Here is a 13,820-nt window from a genome sequence, read left to right on the forward strand (position 1 = left end):
CTATTCCACCATCATGTTGTCTTTCTTTGCATTGTCCAACTTGTCCAGGATCTCGCTGTACAGACCCGACATCTGTGGGCACACAAACACCTGCATAACTTAACAGCATTAAGACATGCAGTTGTACCATTTTGCTGGCAGATTCATGGTACCCCAGAGAGTTGCAGTCCTACCATTTTTATTGTTTAAAATAATCTTTGCAGTTGTATGGAAGAAAGTTAATACCTGCTTTTGACTTTAAGTATAATTGTATTTTTATGTGTTACCCTTAGTTAACTGATTTCTTTTTAATACTTTTTCCTGCTTAAACCTATGTGCTTGTCAAATTTTACTTTAGCAGGATGAGTTTTCATCAGTTGTGCTGTAATCACCTTGGACTGCTTCATCCCCCCGTCAGTTTCTCTACCTGTGTTTCATAGCTGTCGTGTAGCGATCCCAGGTAGCGGATGAAGCTCATGGCGAGCCCACACCACTTCTCAGCTTCAGGGTATTGAGTCAAGCTGTACAACAGTATCCCCGTGTTCCAAGCCTGAGTCATCAGCCACAGGGTCTCTATCTCTGGGAAATTGTCCGGCTTCAGATGAGAGTAGAAAGAAGTTGAAAAGACCATTTAACAGAGGCCACCTGGATGGTTTACTTGATAAAGTTTAGTAAGTTGAATCGGCAAGAACAAAGTGAACATTCATCAGATCTTCACTATGTGTATGTCAACCTTTACCAATGCTGAAAAATGGGTTATAAATCCACCAATTTTCTTCATTTCATTCATATTTCGCAACACTTTTATCTTGTTCCTTTACTTTGATCCAAAGTACTCAACAGCTTCCAAGAAAAAACTCTGAAAAGGGAAATTTGCACAGCTTCTACAGCAGCGTCATCTCTCAGTAATTCCATGTCTCTTTCAGAGTTGTAGCTCACCGGCAGTGTTATGATTTGTGCAGCACATTAACATTCAAATTGGCAGGAAGAGGCGGTGAATGGAAGCATCTGCTAATTGAAGTGCGGCTGAAAGCCCATTGATTTTTTTTTTTTTTTTTTTAAAGCCTTGTAGCGGAGTGGAATAGAGGGGGTTAATTATACAGCAGGGAACAGGAGGTGAGAGCTGAGGGATGTTGACGAGCGGTTGGTGCTGACTCACTGCGGCTGTAATGATGGACAGGGCCTCCTCGTAGTAACCCCACACCTCCTCCAGGACTCGGGCCTCCACCTCCGACACACCACTTGGAAGGGACAGCTTGATCAGACTGTGAACGCACTTGCTGAAATCAGGACGCAAGAACAACCACACAATCAGAAACCCTCCCGTCCCAATAATACCACGATGAAAACAGATCTTTGAATGAAATATAAGGTGCGGTGATGCCTGCAGTGAACCAGATCTGGCTGTGGCTGCTTCTTGTGCAGGGAGAGAGCAATTCTCAGGGCCCTTTTACAGAGTTGAGGGAAGTGGGCAGGTGGCTCCATTGCTAAGGCTTTTATTCAGAGAAGAAAAAAAAAACAATAACACACCACAAACACAAGTTTTTGTTACAAAGATTAAATCAACAAAACAGCAACGTTGTTAACCTGCCATGGTCTCCAACACTTTGGCTTCAACATTTTCAAGCTCCAGAACAGACTCCAGCATCGTTTCAACTTTTGGATCATTTAGTTTAGCACAGGCTTCAAATTCATACAGCAGCAGCAGGGAGTCTGTTGGGTCCGCTGGAAAGCTTCCTGTGAGTGAATGTTCAGAAAATGTTTTCATTAGACTTCAGCTTCATAATTAATTAGATCTATCTGTATTTGTCCACAGCTGCAGTTATTTGTGAGTTAAGCTGCTTCATGCACCTGATGCTTTCAGGGTTCTCCAAACCTCCAAACAGGTCTGAATATACTCCAGAGCCTGAGCGAGCTCCTCAGTCTGTGAACCAAACACACTCATCAAGTATTTTGGGTTTACTGTCGCCATCTAGTGTTCTGTTCCTCTTCAAAGGCACAGGGATTAAAAATAAAACACCTACGCCTGCACCAATAATGTTGTTAGTCACCTCTCCTCTCCACTGGTCTTGGTAAATTTCCATCCATGTAGATGGAGATTGTACTAAATGTGGGAGAAGGGGAGTGGGTGGCACACCTGGGTGGAGCGAGGAGACTTTCTGCAGAGCTCCAAAGAGACAGCAGCGGCCATTAGCAGGCAAGTCCTCTGGCCCATGAGCAGAGTGCGGTCAGGAGGGCACAGCTGGGACAGCTATAGGGTCATCCCGAAGAGCATAAATACTTTATTTCAACTTTGAAAACTTCATAAAAAAAGGCAAGGAAGAGAAGACGACAGTTGGATCTGTGATCTGTGGGTCTGGTGTTTTAATCTAAAAAACTTGACAATCAGTTTAATTAAACCTTTATACAAGACTTGTCTTGAATCAATAAACACTAATGTCTGGTTCTACATGCCATTGGAAAGGTCAACCAGGCTGTAATAAGTTATCAGCTCAGTCAGCATTCATTGAATATTAACTTTCATATGTGCTACTGAAGGTGTTTATTAAAATTTTAGAGGAATATATTGCAGTGGAATCTTCTCTTATAAGGCCCTTGGTTGTTTCAATGTCAGACCTAATCCTGCACAACCTGCAACAGGAAAGAACCCTTATAAAAACTGAATGTGTGTGACTGGCTGGATCTTGTCTAGCTCCGTCTCCCACTGAAAATGGATGGACAATCACAAAGAGGAGAACATTTAGGTTGTTTTGTTTGTATTGTTACTAGTAAATCGTGGTTTCCATGGCAAATTAAAAGAGGTTTATTCTTTTTTTATGCTATAATATCCACTTCAGTAGCATTTTCATCCAACAAACTTCATTTTTAATTTCTATTACCGTCTGATGAAAACTTGATTTCTAGAAATATGTTTTTCCTCAGCTTACTTATGAACAGATGGAAAGAGATTAAGTCTTTCCACCTTTCACTGTAGCGAGTCAAGAAAATACAATAAAAAATGTAACAAGCTTGGCTTATTTCTGGCAACTATTACAATTTAGTGCAAATTTGATTAAATATGACATAACTTGCATTTTTTTTAGTACACTTCTAACATAAAACATGTTCTTAAAGTAAGTAAATGATACAAGTAAGTTTCAAAGTGATGTTGCTTACTTAAAAGGCATTAACCCACAAGTCTGTCCAGCCCAGATCACATGAGTAACATACAAGTTAGGAGGGCAGTCATTTTAGGCACTGATGAAGGTTTGGTTTGAAAGTGATGAGACTGATTCTATCACTAAAACTGTTTATTTTTCTGAAACGACATTTGATCCCTGTTGAGGTGTTCATTATGTGCCCTCACGTTCAATAAATATTGATTAACTCACCCGACACATCTAATAAGCACACCCACCTGGTAGGAGAGCACAAAGAAATCCCTCATCCTGTCAGGGATGCTCTCGCACTGCAGAGCTGAGTTCCAAGCTGCAACACAGATGCATGCAAACACCATCACCGAGTTCGCTGCAATATACTACAGATAAATACATGCATAAAAAATACAGTGGCAGGAAAAGAATCAGTACCAATCTTTCTGAACCAGTTAGCTTCTTCTGTGCGCAGTTCAACAGTCATGTGAGACTGGTGTGAGAGCGTCTGCAGAGCTGCGATAGAGAAACCTCAGTGGGTTGTGATGCACAACAGTCTGCAGTTAAGGCAAGTTGAAGCAAATGTGTCGGATATGAACTCACCCCTTTTTAAATATGGCATCAGGGCATCCACATTCACAGTGCTATTGTGATTAAAGGTATTAAATGTAAAATCAGCATACATAATAACATTATGATCTGGGTGTTCTGTTTCATCTCACCTCATCTCACTGGAGGATTTTTCTAATGTGGAGAGCACAAGCCGAACCAAACACCTGTAAAAATATGAATGAAAAACCTGGTACTGACCTCCTTTCTCTCACCTACTAACTGTATTATACAGAAACACACTTTCTGTGAAGAAGTGAGGGAATATAGGTCAGTGGATCATAGAGATGAATGGAAAACTAACGCAAAACATGACCACTACATGAGAGCAATCATCTTCCAATGCAACCCATGAACATTTAAATCTGATATATTTTAATACACTATCTTTATGAACAATCTTAGTCATTTGTTTAAAGTGTATTTTTGTACAAGTCAATAGCAAAAGGTTATATTCAATCAAATAAAAAAAAAACAAGATTAGGTAAAACTGTAACTTACTAAGAGAAAAAAGTATTCCTAAAACTGGGCAGATGTCTGCTGTGACAGTTACAGGCCTGTTAATTAGGGTTATATCTGTGCTATCATTAGTAAAATCCTCTTAAATATGAAAAGGTATTTTCCCCCCTTTCATTACTTATATCAAATATCTTTTTTTTATAGAAACTAGTTTAGTTCTTTGATACTCTTTTTACAATAAACTCTTCAAGTTGTATTTCAGCTTCCACAGACCTCAGACCAGTAAGAACCTGAGCTTCATCTTCAGAGTTCTCACACAAAATCTCCAGTGCTTTCAAGGCAGTTTCCTGCTGTCCATTCTGTCACAGGAGATAAACATCTTCATCATTAATATTCATATACATCACAATCACACAATAAACATCATAATATTTAAAAAACTGGTTGTTAACAGTATATTTACTGACAGTTGGATCAATTAAATGAAGCTGAAAAGCAAAGGATAGTGGCAGATGGTGCAGTCTTCTATTTCTGATATATTTTTTGAGCCAACTTTAAGGAGCTTTTCACTAAATGGTGTAGCATGCCTCTTAGTACCCACCTCTTTCCTGCACAAATATGAGCTAAGTGACAAGGACATGATCCCTCATCACCTTCCCACTCACAAACACTTTCAATTGTGTTAAGCTGAGTCTCTGTCCAAGCTGCAAGTAACACTGATGAGGCACTGCATCATCATAATAATACCACAAGACTGGGAAATGTGTTAATTATACCATCAGACCTCATTTTTATGACAGCTGAACAGAAACGAGCAATAAGGGTTGCAATAATTCTACCTCCAGAGCGATCTGAGCAGCCAGACTGAGGATATGGGAAGCTGCACTCTCAGATAACATCACTTTGTCCTCATTGGTTTCTGGACCCTTGGATAGAAGTGCCATTGCATTCAGTGCATCTGCAGCTGATGCAAATAAGCAGCATAAATACTGAGAAAACACTGAAATTTACTGCATTGGTAATGAAGCTGCGTGTCTGCCTTTATTGCACATGAGTCACAGAGATTATATCTTGTAGATACCTTTCTCCACATTACAGCCAAGCACAGCAATCTTGTAAACATTGAACTGAGTGAAGATGTTATCAGGATCACATCTCTCTGCTTCCTTAATTGCATCTTTAGCCTGAGAACACAAGTTTTGGTATATGTGCAAGTACAAAACAAAAACAATAAGTAGGAGTATTTACCTTTGTGACATATGACATACAATAAGTACTTGGTGGATTCTGACATGCACATCATACTGCAGTCTTTGCCCAGCTGATTAATTAGCGGATGCAAACCTACCTTTTCCAGCTGCTTCAGTTGCAGGAAGCAAGACGCTCTGTTCCTCTGTAGCTTGGCTAAGTTAGGCTCCATTTGACCTGCCTTGAAGAAGCTCAGGGAGTAGTTATACCACTGAATAGCTTCAGAGTAGTTACTGGCCTGTAAAGAAGCATAAACATGCTTTTTCTCACTGAGGTTATCCCAATAAAACTATATGAGTGGAAAGAAGCCACATTGCAAAGATCAGGGACTGACTTTTTTTAAGTGTTTAAACTGTATTTAAAATGAAAATAAAAATCTTACTGAGTGAAAAAGAAATCATTTGTAAGGTGCTTCTGCCCAACCACAAACCTATCTTGTGGTTGTGTTTTTCTAAACTCAACAACAAATCGACTTTCCTAAGAAAAACCACTGCTAGTCTCTCTTACTGTGCTTCTTATGACACACTTAAGTTTATCAATAAATGTAGGGGGTTCTAACTTTAGCTTTTTTGGAGATTATTCCATGTTCAAGGGGCACAGGAAGAGTAAGGTGTAAAAAAAGAAGTGGACAGGAAAGATTCTGCATCGATGCAATGATGGAACATAAACAAAACTTTGCAGCCAACACAAAATTATAGTTTATGACTGCTAATTAGTGATTTTCTGGTCACAATGGTACAATAAAGTCATGCTATTTGCACAGTATGTTGCATTCAATTGCAGTAAAACACAGAGGAAGTAATTACAATGTATTGAGTAACTCAACATTGTGCTTACGTTAAGTTATGAGTGATGTGGTGAAGGAATACAATATTCAAGCTCAACGAGGAGTGATTAAAAACTGTATTTTGAAAACACTTAAGATTTAATGAACCTACAAAAGCAACAACTAAACTAAGAGTAGTCTGAGAGCACAGACCTCTGCCGAGCAACTCATTTCTGCCCATATTGTGATTTCCACCATATGTTGTAGTCCTACATTTACTTTAGATGTAGGTCTATACACTATTAGATTGCTAGATATGTTGACAAAGAATCCACAGTGTCTTGGCTATACTGCTGCGTTTTTGACCAAGCACTCTGACTATTTATTGTGGAGCTATGTGCACATATACTGAAAATGGCCCTATCTCGTAATGGTGAGGATCCTTCAAAAAAGTTGACCGTTCGCAAAAATTTGATGAAATCTAAGTTTGACCAAGACCCATTCTCAGAAAAAACAAATCATAAAAATCTGCCCAGTAGGTTTTACATAGCGTTACTAACAAACAGACAGACAGATAAACGTCAGCAAAAACACAACCTCTGACAACTCCTTGGCGGAGGTAATAAAATGTAGTGTGTTAAATCTGAACAACTAAACTGGATTACTTTTCAAAAACAAATAATATGAGAAACGTTGATTTTTATTTTCCCTCTGACTTAATGTGAGAAACCTTAAGTAGCAGTACAGTTAGCCAACTACTGCCAACTTTGTCCCACAACTCAGAGAGGGAAGAAAATCCTATCGTGGACTTATCTAGTTATAAAGAAATTAGGGTTTCACCAAAGTGGTAAAACACCTTGGAGCTGCTTTTTCTTTGAGTGTACTGTGAATATTTCTCAAGTGCAGTTTTCGTTTGTTTTAATAACTGAATTTAACTGAAATGTGTATTGAAAAAATGTTTTTACTTAATATTTGGATCACGCGGGGAAACCGGGGCTACAGGCTACTTAGACACAAGCCGGGGCTTGATCAACCCTGGTTGGGTCACCTAGGCAAGGGTGTCTGTTGAGAGACCCGGAACACCCAATGAACCTGGGATACAACACTGATGATGTGTCTGAGTTGCAACAAGAGTGTTTGCAGGAATGCAAAAAATAACTATAAACCACTTAAAAAAGGATAAACAAAGCTCACCTCATAGTTTTTGGATGCCTGATCCCATAGAATGACATGTAGGTTTGAGAGTGCCTGTGGACACAACTGTTTACCAGCATAGTGGCCTGTGTGGGAGTAACAAAATGTCAAACAGCTAAAACAGGGACACAATGACAATGCAGTATTTACATAGAGCTATATTTTCATTACAAAAATGCTACAGAACTGACTGCAAAAACACAGTACCAGTGATGATATCCTCTATCTTCTGTTTGCCCAGCAGCTCCTTGTCTCGCTGCAGCAGCAACTCGATGTGCAAGACAAGAGCCATTCCCAGGTCAGGGGACGACTCAAAGTGCTGACACACACACTTCAAATATTCAAATCCCAGCACTTCTCTAGAATAATAACAACAGATCAGTCAGCAGTGGAAAGTGTTTGTCTACACCTTCACACAATTAAATTGTGTAAATGTACATATTAATGTGTTGTGTATTATTACAAATAATAAAGAGGGATCACAAAAATAAACATTATTTGTTATTACCTTCCTTCTGCCATGAGTAGTTGCACAATGCACAGACACACTTCAATAGAAACCTGGAGCTCCAACATCTGATTAAGTCCTGAAAACATATGTTAGCAATTTGTTTTTATATGTATGTTTCCACGTGAACATTAGACACCCATAAAGCCAAATTAGATTTCCCCATACTAACAGGACAAGGGCCATTGTTTATTGTTGGAATCTGAGCAGCTCTGAGGGAAAACCTGACCCAAACTGTAAAATCCTCAGTAGTAGTTACATCACTCTAGAGACTGCCGGACGTTTAAGAGGTCCACAACAGCAACATTTGTAGTCTTCAATAATATAACAAAATTCTCAGCAAATGACATGCAACTGCTGCTAATGATGATCATTATAAACAACTCATTAAGGTCTGGTATTAACTAACCTGATCTGATATCACTGTCTGAGGCCCCACATCTCAGGAGTATTCTGATTTTCAAGTACAGTCCAAATGTGCTCTCACACTCCTGCCAAATTATATAGTGGTGATTAAGATCAGAAGATATTCATGCTTTGAAACATGTATTTAAATAACAATGTGAAAATAATATCTTATACCCCACCTTGTTAGCTAAGGTGACAGCATTTATAGCTTTCTCCTGAAAACTCTGACAGTCCCACTCTAAATAAACTGTGGCAAGGAGCCGTAAAACTTTAGCCTATGGCGAGGGAAATAGAAAGTCTATAAAAAGATTACTCGATTATATGTAGTTGGTGTTGATGTTTGACTTCACTTTCTTACCAGAACTTTAGATTCAGGGCCATATTTCACATTAATTTTTCCAATGTCGTAGCTTTGGCTGAAAAAAGAGGGTGCATTTCCCATTTTACTGTTTATCCACACTTTTTCTGGGAACAGTAAACATAATATTTACCTTAGCCAAAATGCACTGTCTTCAAACTTCCTCAGATTGTAAGCATCTATTCCAAAGTTGTAGCACATAAGGGAGAGGTATGCTGTCTGTCATGAGAGAGTATGCTAAAAATGAACATCCTCTGACTTTAACAAGAATTTGTGCTAAGAGTGAGATAAATGTGGGTAGTGTTGTTATAGTGATAACTGAGGTGTTTTATTTTGTTTTGTCTTTACATCTTTTGGTAGCCGGAGTAGCATGTCTTTACAACGTTGAATGTACACCACAGCCTCTTGGTTATTGCCTTGAGTTACTGCCTGTAAAGAACATCAGACTTAAACTTCCAATCACATGTCAGCAGTGATACTCCCTATTTGCAATTAGAAATTTTCCCTTGTCATTGTTTCTCAGTTCACATAGCTGTCTCACACTTCACACTGCAAGTCTGTCAGAACAGCACTTCCTAAGCTGCCAAATATCACAAGAACAAATATTCACATCAAAGGTGTCGAACATTACATGCACCACAGCTCACCAATTCAGCCTGAAATGACAAAATTCGAAATAGGTCCCGCTCCACATCCGCCTTGCATGAGGTGATGTCAGCTGCTGCATCGCCTCTGGATGTTAGCTGGCTGTAGAGGCTTTCCAGGCTCTAGGGACAGAGCATGTTGAATAATTTGCAAAGTCACCATATTTCTGCTTGCTCTAAACTTAAAAGAGATCTAAGCTGCCCCTCAGTTTGTGTGTTAATGCTTTTTCTTCACCTTGACAGCAAGCCTAAAGAAATGATCTGCCATCTGGGGATTTTTGCAGTCCAGCCAGGTTTTCCCTGTTTTGCTTGCCATCTGTGAAGATTAGACACTGATAAATGGGCTTTGTCCTCCTGAAATGCTGAGAACTCACAGAGGGTGCCTTCAGTATTTGTTTACCAGGATCTGCTTGCGGAGGGTGCCCTCTGTTGGATTATCATACTCACAGAAGTACAGCAGACTGCATGCAACATGACGCACTGAAAGGATGGAAAAAAAATCTTAGAATATGATGTAATGTGACTGTAACTAGCCCTGTTTCCAACAACAGTATGGTGCTTGTAGTACAGATAATTAGTTTAAGTTTTTTCTATTATAATCAATAGTGTAAATACTATTTAAACATAGATCGGTACCTTTAGCCTTTTGAATTTGACTTATAGCAGCTCCTATATTCTTTGTTACTACCCAATTCCACAGCTGGACGGCACACTCTTCTATCTGTAAAAGTGAGAAAATACACACAGCTTAGAAAGTCATGAACTCAGAAAAATATAAATTAATAACTTTGACATAAAATGTCACAAATCAGCTGCAGTTTCTAGATTACAATAGACTTGGCAGCCCAGCATTACATGCTATAATGTCTTTTAAAGTTTCGTTTTCTTTAGGCCTTGTCCATGCATAGCAGGGTATCTCACTAAACAAGATATGATTTTTTCAACTAGTTTTCTTTGACATCCACATGAAAGCGCAGATTTTTTTACATTAAAAACAATTCTTTCAAAAGTATGAAGAGGAAAATCGACTCAATATGATTTGCAAACTGTGTAAACTAATTTGTGTGTAACTTTGGGTAAAAGCATAAACAAATATCTAGAAACCACACACACACAATATTTATGCATGCACAAATTACAATAATGCACAAACCTTAATATTTTACACTCAATATTTTTTACCTTAAGGCTCACAAATATAATAGTTTTGTGTGACCACCCAAGGTTACACACAAATTAGTTGACACAGTTTGCAAATCATGTGTTACACACACACAATAACAGTGATTCAATTTTCTTTTTTATACAAAAATCTTCCACCAAAGTGAATATCTGTGAATACTCTGTGCATCTGCATGTGGACATAAACGACAGGGTTTTATGGTTTCAAAATGTCACTTGTGTGACAAAAAGTGCTCTGATGTCACATAACTGAAATGTGTTTACACTCATAATACAGCATGAATGTCCACTAAATATGCTTAACAACACGCTTATATGGTTAGATGTGGCTGGATTTTTTTCTTTAAAAAAGAGGTGATGAGACTCAAGTTTTTTTTAGATGGAGGGGGAGGATATGTGGGTACATGGCCGTATTTACTATCATGGCACATTCCTGATAAAAACGGCTAAATGCAGTTAGACTTTCTTATACATTTTTATCTACCTGTGCATCTGGTATTTTGATGCAAGTCTCTACACCACAGACTTCAGAGAAGAGTTCCTCGATCACTCCATCATAATCTGTCAGCTGTTTCTGCAGCAGATCCACTGTGAGACCTGTGTCAGATACAGACATGTAGACACAAACAAGAGCATGAACATATTTGTCATCCATGGCATAAAAACTCAATCTAACACTGCATTATTCTAGGGGTGTAATAAAAACTGAATTGTATGATTGCAGAAGTGTGTTGTCTTCTACACTGACAGCAACTCTGATTCTAACGAAACATCAGAGAACAAAGAAAATCTCTCACAACTGAATACATTATAAGTGTAATTCTGGCATTAATGTTATTGTGTATGTTAATTCACATTTACTCTGGCATTTATTTCAGTTTAAGTAAATATTGTTACTCTTGTAATATTTTTCACATTATTTTAGTTGAATTTAAAACGAGTAATAATCTTCTCTCTAAACAGCAAGGGGGATGCAAATCCTAACAGATTCAAAATTTGTGCTGCCTAAATACTGCATCCTCTGCAAGTATTTCTCTAAAGACACACAGAGTTAGAAAATGCCACACACATTTTAGTATTAGCTTTCATGACATACATTTAAAAAATTAACATTGAACTTTGGAAAAACAAACTAAGCAGATCTCAGCAGTTTTTAAATCAAATTTAATTATTTCACCCAATAATCAAATGCAGTAATGTATAGGCTGTATCCAGTTATTGTATTGTGGCACTAAATAATTAGAATCTGTTCCTATTTGTACTCTTTCAGCCCTGAAAAGAACTTATCTCTCCATAAATTTACAAGTTGTATTTGTGTGTATTAAATCTCTGTATATACTAAGGGTGAGAAATCAAATTGAAAAAATTAAATATCAGGATTTTTTTGCTTCACAATTTTAAAATCAATTTTTTTGTTTAAAAGAAAAAATCTTTTTTTCCAACAAATATAAAAAATCCATTATAATTTTTTTTTTTTTTTTTTTTTTTTACTGTTCTTATTGATCTTTTTACTTGTCTTCTCAGGCATTGTAGCAGCACAATGATGGTCTGGTGACTGTGTTGTTTCTTCCTAATTTAAATCAAGAAAAATGTTGAGCAAAAAAACTTTTTTTTTTGTTTTTACTCTACAAAAATCAGCAATATCAAAGAATTATGAGAATCACAATTTAAATCAAATCAGCACCCAAAAAATCAGAATTGAATCAAATTGGGACAAAAGCACATAGTTTCGGTTCTGGTGAATACATAACCATCAAACCTCGCATTAACTTAAAAGATGCATATTCTTCAATATGTTCTCACAACATTTCCACAGAATCACTGACGAGTTTTAATGAATTAGTAGTAGACTGATACCTTTGGACGAAGGACATTAGAAAAAGGTTTAACATTAACATGAGATGTAGCCAGAGAGCAACCACTGCCACAGCCACAGGTCTGTGTCCCTCCTCGTCCTCTGGCTCTGGATGCATCATCTGCAGCTAGATCAAATTCAGTCCTATTCTGATCCTTACTTTCCAAGTGCAGTCAGTCACAATTACATTTTCACTGACAGTATTTATGCAGGGTTTCTGCCTGCTGCAGATGTTTCTCTGATGTTCTACAGTTGAAATAAGTTGCACAAAATATAACAAAATCGGTTTGGTTGAGCTCTAATAACTTTTCTTAAAAATGAACTTAGGGTACCTGTACAGGTTAGTTACTGAGCACCCCTCCACAGCTCATCTTTTACTGGATTTAGAGGTTTGTTGAATGGCTAGAGCATGATGAAAACATCTGTGCTGCATATTTGTGTTGTTCTGTGTGACATGTGGTCCATGGTACTGAGCATACCTCATAATATCACTGTTTAGTTCTTAGTAACTAATCTTGGTCTCAGACAGTCTTGTCATTTAAATAAGATTTGAAAATGTTTACTTGCAGACAACAGTCAATTGCACATCAGGTTACTGCATCTTGGTGTTGGGTTTTGTGTGTGTGTCTCTATATTCTATTCTATTCTATTCTATTATATTCTACAGTCGTTTCGCAGACACTTTTCTCCAAAGTGACTTGCTTATGAGAGAGAGAGAACAAAGCAAGCACAAACTCAAACAGTAGAGGACATCATAGGTAGGTAACTAGTCTGACTGCTGTGAGTCCAGCTGGTCTCAGGTTTTGCCATGTAGTGTTACTTATGAATGTATTTCTGACATTAAAGTAGTACTACTATTGACAAAAAATTTTTTTTTAGAAATGTGGATTTAAAAAAAAAAAAAAGAAGATTTTAAGTTTGGAGAGTGTGTCCAATATTTTACAAAATACTGTCTCTTGGGGTAGTCTTGATACAATATCTTGTTTTCTCGCTTCTCTATTAATTTTTAAATAAAATTTCCTCAAGGTCGGTAGCGCTACCCTAAAATTTTTGCCATTTCTTTACAGCTGTTTTTTGACATGTCTTAAATGTAGAAATATGCCACCACAGTTTTTATTTGGTTAGACCACTTGTGTAATTACCTTTTTAAAAAAATTAATTTAAACCCCTGAACACCTTTTTTTTTTTTTTTTTGCCTTATCATGTCAAGGACCCATACATACACTTTCTTTCTTTCATGGCATAACCTGCCTCTACTCTGCTAATTGCAATTATGCTAGCTAGAGTTACAGCTACAGTTTATAGACAGTTTTAAATAGTGTTCAGACTAAATAAAGCAGACGACAACTCACGTTTCACGGATGAAACAAACTGCTCCATATTCGGTAGTTCACTACAAATAAAAATTCCAGGTTAACACTCCACCCATAGACGGCATAAATGCAAACGTGTTTGATTGACAGCTGCCACAAATGCCCG

At 37.7% G+C, this 13,820-nt stretch overlaps 1 protein-coding gene across 1 annotated transcript; it reads right to left on the minus strand.

The window, feature by feature from the left end:
- tex11 (testis expressed 11) lies at nucleotides 1-13,721 on the minus strand (the record flags this gene model as incomplete). The annotated part of the gene is given in 31 exon segments (XM_079249659.1): nucleotides 1-72; nucleotides 407-574; nucleotides 1,139-1,259; nucleotides 1,364-1,472; nucleotides 1,567-1,716; nucleotides 1,831-1,903; nucleotides 2,117-2,230; nucleotides 3,377-3,447; nucleotides 3,549-3,626; nucleotides 3,714-3,754; nucleotides 3,833-3,886; nucleotides 4,452-4,537; nucleotides 5,018-5,142; nucleotides 5,260-5,362; nucleotides 5,527-5,664; nucleotides 7,387-7,472; nucleotides 7,594-7,745; nucleotides 7,895-7,973; nucleotides 8,304-8,385; nucleotides 8,482-8,577; nucleotides 8,661-8,718; nucleotides 8,794-8,879; nucleotides 9,009-9,089; nucleotides 9,308-9,427; nucleotides 9,431-9,460; nucleotides 9,464-9,523; nucleotides 9,525-9,620; nucleotides 9,705-9,784; nucleotides 9,941-10,025; nucleotides 10,971-11,083; nucleotides 13,694-13,721. Coding segments are annotated over 31 exon segments (2,835 nt in total).
- Between the last annotated feature and the right edge of the window lie 99 nt (nucleotides 13,722-13,820).

Source organism: Telmatherina bonti, assembly GCF_933228915.1.
Source record: "Telmatherina bonti genome assembly, chromosome: 12".
Taxonomy (NCBI): Eukaryota; Metazoa; Chordata; class Actinopteri; order Atheriniformes; family Telmatherinidae; genus Telmatherina; species Telmatherina bonti.